At 40.9% G+C, this 8907-nt stretch overlaps 1 protein-coding gene across 2 annotated transcripts; it reads left to right on the top strand.

Annotated features, from left to right (window-relative positions):
• The first annotated feature begins 1781 nt into the window (after positions 1–1781).
• LOC103516420 (MAPK/MAK/MRK overlapping kinase-like) lies at positions 1782–8229 on the top strand. Of its 2 annotated transcripts, XM_026828825.1 has the most exons (5): positions 1782–2112; positions 4994–5244; positions 5860–6136; positions 6369–7036; positions 7975–8229. In XM_026828825.1, exons 1-5 carry the CDS (start codon positions 2016–2018, stop codon positions 8035–8037), a joined length of 1356 nt encoding a protein of 451 aa, XP_026684626.1. In that variant the 5' UTR covers positions 1782–2015; the 3' UTR covers positions 8038–8229. The 2 variants fall into 2 exon arrangements, with proteins under 2 accessions (XP_026684626.1, XP_008479605.1); XM_008481383.2 differs by lacking the exon at positions 7975–8229 and having other exon boundaries at positions 6369–7300.
• Positions 8230–8907: the final 678 nt, after the last annotated feature.

Below are 8907 nucleotides of genomic sequence, written 5' to 3'. Positions count from 1 at the left end.
CCTATGCGAGCAGTATATAAATAAGCACTATTATTATTATTTCCCTCCCTCCTTCCTTCTCTCTTCCCCAGACGGAAACAGACGAATTTCCCAGTAATACTTAACATACTACTTACCATTTAATTATCATAATATCGTGTCTCATGTAACAAGTAATGGCTTCCCCACCACTCAACTAATTCATGAGAGTCGATAATTTCTCCTCCCCTTCAGTGCCGCATCCAAGAGGGTCTAAAAAGATATAGAAACACACTACCATCACGTGACGTCACGTCACGTGTAGTTCAATGTTATCCCATAATACTGTAGGTAATCTCGTTCATGATAGCCACACTGTCCTCACGTTGCGTCAGCTCACGTGACGTGAGGGCAGTGTAATGGGAAAACTTTGAACAACATCTTTCTGACTCCCCATGAGCTCACGTGACGTGAGGGTAGTACGATAGTGTGCTAGTGTGTTTCTACCTTAAGTGAGTGAGTTACAAAGTCATGAAGTTAGAGAATCTATCGTAATGAATATTTTCAGAACGCGAAAAAAATTGTTAAACATGCAAGTTGTTAACAGAGAAAAAATAAATAGGTTGATAGGTAGGGTAGGTAGACGGTAGACTGAGGAAGAGTGGGAGGGGAGGAAAGAAGAGAAAAAGGGGGGAAAAGAGGGAGTCCCATAAGCAATTACGTGTATTTTATTTGAAGATAATTTTATTAGAAAAAAAACTCTGAATAATTGAAATTTTATGCAAGGAAAAATATGGACGAAATTGAGTCTTTGAACATTATTTTTAATGATGCCTCGTGCTTTTTTGCCTGTGTCGAAGGGAGAGAGAGAGATAGAAAGATAGAAGAGAGAGAGGGAGGGAGAGAGAAGAGAAGAGAAGAGAAGAGAAGAGAGAGAGAGAGAGAGAGAGAGGGGGAGAGAGGCAGGGGAGATAGCTTTCGTCGTTTCTGCAGGGATTTCATTTTGAATTTACCTTCCACAACCTCCTTACTTACTTATCTGTGACCAGGGCCTAGTAGAGGAGGAGAACTATCGATAGTCAGCACAGCAACATCGATAGTTTTCCTCTAGGCCCTAGAGTCTAGAGCTTGACGACCATAAGTCTGCTCAATACTGCCTCTCCTACTGAGTCTGTCCTGTGCTGCATCCGTCCATGTCTCCGGATCCAACCCCATCTCTGTTATATCTTCCTTGATGGATAACCTTCATCTGTCTAAAATGAATCCTAGCAATAGACGCTAGCAGGACGGAAAGAAAGGAAATTTTGAATTAAAAACTGACGTCCTAAGCTACACAGAAGACACTAAAGTGACTAAAGCCCCACCTTTTTTGTTTTTACATTCAAAATGGAAATGTGTTTATAACTTCAAGATTTTGATACTCAGGTAATCTTCCCCACCTTGCATTAATCGAAAAACCAGTCGATAAAAAAATTGGCACCTTTTTTTGTGACAATTAAATAGCTTCTATATCTTTCTTTCTTTCCCAAAAAATGAAATAAGATTCAAGTGTTTACATTATAATAGGTTACCATGGCAAATTCCGTCACACAAAATTTACTGTAGATCCCTCCTCGGTCAAGCAAAGAACGGGGGCGAAATTTTGAATGTCCAAAGTCCATTTGAATGCCCAAATCAAAATTTCTTGTTTACATTATAATAGGTTACCATGGCAAATTCCGTCACACAAAATTTACTGTAGATCCCTCCTCGGTCAAGCGAAGAACGGGGGCGGTATTTTGAATGTCCAAAGTCCATTTGAATGCCCAAATCAAAATTTCCTCGATGTTTACATTATAATAGGTTACCATGGCAAATTCCGTCACACAAAATTTACTGTAGATCCCTCCTCGGTCAAGCGAAGAACGGGGGCGAAATTTTGAATGTCCAAAGTCCATTTGAATGCCCAAATCAAAATTTCCTCGCGAAGTGTTCCTGAATGTCCAGCAGTTTCAAGATTCTTTACAAAGTGTATGGTGAGCGGTCGAACTTTTGACGCTACCTAACCCGGAGTATTGATGTATTCGACCAACTTCGACGAGAAATATGTCATCGATGGCAAAATGGGGGAGGGGGCATTCGGCTGCGTCATGAGATGCAAACAGAAAGCGACAGGTAAGCAGTGGCGTAGCACCTCAGATTTGGATTTTTCCCAACTTTTTACATAGGAATCGACCATTTATTTATAATTTTTACCCATTTGCAACTCCTCCATTGTTGAAATGTTTTTCTTTTTTTATATATAATGTACCTATTTAAAATTATGTTTTAAAAATAATAATAATAATAATAATAACATAAAATACTGTAGTAATAGAAAGTAAAAATGGAAAACTTGAGACTCCCCCCTCCGTCCTTCCCTCAGTGCAGTTTTTTTTTTTTCTGGGCGCCAAATTTTTTTCGCTTAAAATAGCGTGTAATTCTTTTCGAAATTATTCTGTTATATTGTGACATGCAATAATCCTACCCGGGGTCACTTAGTACAGCATACGGACCACGGACAACATCTCGGAGAAACGGGCGAAGGAGATTCTGTACCAGGTAAAAGCTGCTAATGAGACAGCCGCCCATTACTTAGTACAGAATATTTATGGAATGCCAAACTCGGCTTTCTGGAAAAAGAATGTTTATTGCTTCCTTGTTACTTAAACTAGGTCAGAATGTTTCTAGCATGTCCCCAATGAAACAGCTCGTGTACAACAGTCGACGCGTTGTCTGTGTCATAGTATGCTCAGAAGTTTCATGATGTCGTGGTCTATTCTTCAGCCCTCAGCCCAAAGTCTTTTTGACAATATTATGTGTTCAAAGGAGCTAATAAATCCTTATATGTTATATGTATAAACAAAAGTTACTTACTTACGTTGATTGATTAGGATGGATTTTTTTTTTTTTTCAAGATTTTTGATAGAGGGAACTGTAACTGTCAGGGTCCTATCGTCCCGAAATCGAAGAGAGAAGGAAGACAGGATAGGAGAAAGCCAGCCGTTCCGTGAACGAACATCATCCGTTCACGATAAAATGGTCCTCCACCTCCAAGAACCAACCCTGTACGATGGCGTTTTTATTGTAAATTTTCGGTGCTATTTGTCCTCTCCCTCGTCCCGAAATCGAAGAGAGAAGGAAGACAGGATAGGAGAAAGCCAGCCGTTCCGTGAACGAACATCATCCGTTCACGATAAAATGGGCCTCCACCTCCAAGAACCGACCCTGTACGATGGCGTTTTTATTGTACGAAATTTTCGGTGCTATTTGTCCTCTCCCTTCGATTGAAATCAAATTAAATCTCTCTTTTCTAACAGCGTTTCTTTTAATGTGAGCGTATTGTGTAAAGCTCGAGAACTTTCAATTCCCTCGACGATGGAAAGTTCCTCTGGATAGGGGGAAGTTGTAAACGGATAAGTTCTCATTTCTTTATCTTTTCAACTTTCGCAGACAGTTCGCCATCCCCATGAGCCCTCGAAAGATCCTGGGGAATCTGGGGATGTCTTGGAGAAGTTGAAAATTCAGGTTAAGTATGCCAAAAGTCGGAACGGAAGTTAAGAAATGAAAATTCAGGTTAAATAAGTTTACTTAGTATCTCGTAAAGTTTGTTAAACCTCTTAAAAAGAAGGAGTTTTTAATTATCCAAAAAGGAGGAGTTTTTAAAAATTCCTCTTTTGATCATTAAAAACTCCTTTTTGGATCACTAAAAATTCTCCCATTAGTGAGATCTCTCATTAAGTCATTGGTGAAACCCACCATAGTTTCTAACAGCGTTTCTTTTAATGTGAGCGTATTGTGTAAAGCTCGAGAACTTTCAATTCCCTCGACGATGGAAAGTTCCTCTGGATACGGGGAAGTTGTAAACGGATAAGTTCTCATTTCTTTATCTTTTCAACTTTCGCAGACAGTTCGCAATCCCCATGAGCCCTCGAAAGATCCTGGGGATGTCTTGGAGAAGTTGAACATTCAGGTTAAGTATGCCAAAAGTCGGAACGGAAGTTAAGAAATGCGAATTCAGGTTAAATAAGTTTAGTATCTCGTAAAGTTTCTTAAACCTCTTCAAAAGAAGGAGTTTTTAATTATCCAAAAAGGAGGAGTTTTTTAAAAATTCCTCTTTAAAGTCGGAACGGAAGTTAAGAAATGAAAATTCAGGTTAAATAAGTTTAGTATCTCGTAAAGTTTCTTAAACCTCTTCAAAAGAAGCAGTTTTTAATTATCCAAAAAGGAGGAGTTTTTAAAAAATCCTCTTTAGATCATTAAAAACTCCTTTTTGGATCACTAAAAATTCTCCCATTAGTGAGATCTCTCATCAAGTCATTGGTGAAACCCACCATAGTTGAATTTCCAATAATGGACCGTTAAATTGTGGCCCCTCCGAGCAACGGGCCCCATCCTTAATGCCAATGAAGTAGAAGGAAAAAACTTTTCTAATCCTGCTTAAAGGGAAGTAATATTTCAAAGGAAATGGCTGGTAATAAGGATGAAAGAGAGCAAGAGAGAGAAGGAGAGGGAGGGAGGGAGAGGGCATGAAAAATCTTGGGAATAAAATCTCATCAGCGAGAGAGAAAGAGGAGAGAGAGAGAGGGAGGGAGAGAGATTAAGGGGGAGAGAAAGAGGAGAGAGAGCGAAGTGAAAATAAGGTTGAAGGTATTTCAGAAAGAATTTTGTACTTAATTAATCACGTTGGTAAGAGGGAGATGGAGAGGCGGAGGGAAGATAAAATGAAGAGAGAAAGAAAGAGCGAGAGAGAAGGGAGGGAAAGGTAGGAAAAGAAAAGATGAAGAAGGACAGGTATAGAAGGAAAAGTAAAGAAGAAGTGGACAGTGGAAACACTCCAGGTATTTCTGCAATTTCAACTCCTTTTTCAAAAAATCCTTGAGCATTTAGGAATCCGCGGAATGCCTTGCGTCATTAGCATTTGAGAATTTGACCACAATAATAGTAGTAGCCTACTGCTGGAGTAAAGGGACAGTTCTATATGAGCAGTATAAATAAGCAGTATTATTATCATCAGGTAAATGGTTCGCCGCGAAAATCATGAAGGCTACGTGTCCCGACTTCGCGGAAGTAGCCAATCTCAAGGAGATTTCCATTCTGAGGAAGATTCCTGACCATCTAAACGTCCTGTGTCTATGCGAAACATACGTGAACCGGTCCACACGTCAGGTAACGCTTGTGTTTCCCCTGATGGAGCTGAATCTGGAGGAGTACATACGGACCACGGACAACATCTCGGAGAAACGCGCGAAGGAGATTCTGTACCAGGTAAAAGCTGCTAATGAGACAGCCGCCCATTATAGAGTTGGTTGGGATTTGAAATTGCCCTTTCTGTTACTTGTATTTGGCAAGTCCAGAAACTTGGGTACTTTGATAGGTATAAATCCATATTTTGAAAGTATCTTATTTGCTTTTTGAACCTAGTATTTAACCTAAGAAAATGGTCAAAGAAGTACATTACTAAAGTCTTAAACCAGTGGGACTGACTACCTTTCTACCTCAACAGCTTGTATTTGGCAAGTCCAGAAACTTGGGTACTTTGATAGGTATAAATCCATATTTTGAAAGTATCTTATTTGCTTTTTGAACTTAGTGTTCAACCTAAGAAAATGGTCAAAGAAGTACATTACTAAAGTCTTAAACCAGTGGGACTGACTACCTTTCTACCTCAACAACTTGTATTTGGCAAGTCCAGAAACTTGGGTACTTTGATAGGTATAAATCCATATTTTGAAAGTATCTTATTTGCTTTTTGAACTTAGTATTCAACCTAAGAAAATGGTCAAAGAAGTACATTACTAAAGTCTTAAACCAGTAGGACTGACTACCTTTCTGCCTCAACAGTCGAAAAGACTTTACCATACTACTTTCGTCCTCTACCAGATTGTGAATGGTCTGCACCATCTACACTCGTACAAGGTGTTCCATCGTGACATCAAGCCAGAGAACATTCTCATCCGAGGTGACCTAGTGGTGGTGGGAGACCTGGGCTCCCTCCAATTCATCAAGTCGAAAGGACTCCACACAGAATATATCGCCACGCGATGGTACCGATCGCCGGAATGTCTACTGACCGAGGGCTACTACAGTTTCGAGCTGGATATTTGGGCCGCTGGCTGCGTCTTCTACGAAACGCTTACGCGGAACCCGCTCTTCCCAGGTATCTGAAACAAAGAGTCCCCAGAATAGGATATAGGAGGCATTTCTTTGATGAGCTTTAATAGGAACTAGAGATGGCTTGGAATGGCTTGGATAGAAAGAAGCCCGGCCGAGTGATTGTCCGTGTATCACTAATTTAAGAATTGCTACTTTTGTTTAAACTTCCCTTAAAACAGGAATACCCCAGGGCGAAAAAGCTGTGTATTTCATCGTGCCCCTTTCTCTTCCTTCAGGTGATAGCGAAATCGATCAACTGGACCGCATCCATCAAGTCCTCGGGACGCCCAAAGCGGAAACCCTGAAAAAGTTCGAAAAGTACAAGTCGAGCAACTTCACGTACCAGTTCAAGCAGTACCCGGGCGGAGGGATCGACGTCCTCGTGCCTCAGATACACGAGAAGGGCAAGAAACTGATGTCCGAGATGCTCAAGTACGATCCGAAGCGAAGGCCCACAGCGCAGAAGATCCTCAGCTGCGCGTACTTCGCGGACCTTACTCAACTCAAGCAATACCTCGAGCAGAAACAAGTGATGAAGAAGCTGGCCAAGAAGAACTATATGGCGGGGGGGATGCAGAAGACGTCTCACCCGACCCACTTGCTGGCCAATACCAAGTCATCGCATCAGATGGACATGTCCAAGTTCATTCAGAGTGATCTGAACACGCATCAGACGAAGAAAACCAAATCGGATTTCTTTTCCCAAGCCCGGACGAGTAAGTACCGCTTCGACCAGTCGTCCAGTATTGTACTTCACCCGAAGAATCCCCCCAATAAGAGTAAGCACCGATTCGACCAGTCATCCAGTACTGTACTGCATTCGAAGAATCCCCCCAATAGGAGTAAGCTGGACAGGAAGATTTTCCTCAGGGAGAAGATTGCGGACGAAGAGAGTCGGCGAAAGATTCACAATGAATTCCTGGAAAGGAAGAGTAAGATTAAGCAGAAGCTGAACTTGATGTTTTAAAGACCATGCTTCAGAGGATTTGATCGGTAAGAGTATTTGGGAATTGGGATCTTCGTGAAACTGGATACGACTTGAGATTGCTGGACGAGATCCCTATTTTGCAGTACGTTTGTACTGGGTGAATTCTGAGCCACAGAGGAAAGTCCAACTTGGTTGATCCTTTCTGGATGAGATGTACAAATAAATTGGATAATCACGAAATTTGGGTTTATGAATTTTCTCTCCATCCCCCCTTTCTTATTCAGTTGAGCTCGCTCTGTCTTAACGTAACAGATGTACAAATAAATTGGATAATCACGAAATTTGGGTTTATGAATTTTCTCTCCATCCCCCCTTTCTTATTCAGTTGAGCTCGCTCTCTCTATATCTATATCTAGGTATGTCCAAGTTTACTCCTCCTCTGCTTTTCCTCCATTTTCTTCTTGTTGCTTTCCCTCTCGTTTCTTCTATATCTATATCTAGGTATATCCAAGTTTACTCCTCCTCTGCTTTTCCTCCATTTTCTTCTTGTTGCTTTCCCTCTCGTTTCTTGTTCCTTTCTTCGGCAGGTAAACCCTCCGGGTACACAGTTGCAAACTATTGCAGCTTGAGAACAACGCCAGTAATTATCATGACGGCTAATTATTACTATTATTTTTACTACTATGACTATTATTACCAAGATATTATTACTGTTATTATTACTACTACTATCACTCTATTATTATTACTTGTTTCCTTTCTTAACCCCTTCATTTCTTTTCTTCTCTGCAGACAGACACCTCTGAATAATTTATTGTCTCCAGTTGACCTCTGTCTTTCTGTGCTATATGTTCCTCTCCCTTCCTCTTTCGTCAATTCCCCCTCTCGCCTCTTCCGAAGAGAGTCGGCGAAAGATTCACAATGAATTCCTGGAAAGGAAGAGTAAGATTAAGCAGAAGCTGAACTTGATGTTTTAAAGACCATACTTCAGAGGATTTGATCGGTAAGAGTATTTGGAAATTGGGATCTTCGTGAAACTGGATACGACTTGAGATTGCTGGACGAGATACCTATTTTGCAGTACGTTTGTACTGGGTGAATTCTGAGCCACAGCGGAAAGTCCAACTTGGTTGATCCTTTCTGGATGAGATGTACAAATAAATTGGATAATCACGAAATTTTCTCTCCATCCCCCCTTTCTTATTCAGTTGAGCTCGCTCTCTCTATACCCTCCCTCTTTCGTCTCCTATATTCTCAACCTCTATTTTCACCTCTTCGCCCTCTCTCCCTCAGTCCTTCGTCTCCTCTCTCCCCCTATACTAATTCTACCGCCCTCCTTCCCCTCTCTCCTCACTCTTTTTCCCCTCTCGCCGCCATCTTTTCGTTGACGACAAGAAAACTGTGTCACATTGTGACAATTATCCAAGAGGAGGGAGAGGAAGAGAATGGGTAAAAGTGGGAAGAGAGAGAGAGTATGAGTTGAAAGATTAGGTGAGAGCAACGAAAACAGAGTGAGGAAAATGGGTTGATAAGTAGGGAGGGAGAAAAGTACGTTCAAAGGTGGGGAGAGAAAAAATAAATAGGTTGATAGGTAGGGTAGGTAGACGGTAGACTGAGGAAGAGTGGGAGGGGAGGAAAGAAGAGAAAAAGGGGGAAAAAAGGGAGTCCCAAAAGCAATTACGTGTATTTTATTTGAAGATAATTTTATTAGAAAAAAAAACTCTGAATAATTGAAATTTTATGCAAGAAAATATGGACGAAATTGAGTCTTTGAACATTATTTTTAATGATGCCTCGTGCTTTTTTGCCTGTGTCGAAGGGAGAGGGAGAGATAAAAAAGAAAGAAG

Source organism: Diaphorina citri, unplaced genomic scaffold (genome assembly GCF_000475195.1).
Source record: "Diaphorina citri unplaced genomic scaffold, Diaci psyllid genome assembly version 1.1 scaffold1565, whole genome shotgun sequence".
Classification (NCBI taxonomy): Eukaryota; Metazoa; Arthropoda; class Insecta; order Hemiptera; family Psyllidae; genus Diaphorina; species Diaphorina citri.
This window is presented reverse-complemented; position numbering and strand designations above follow the sequence as displayed.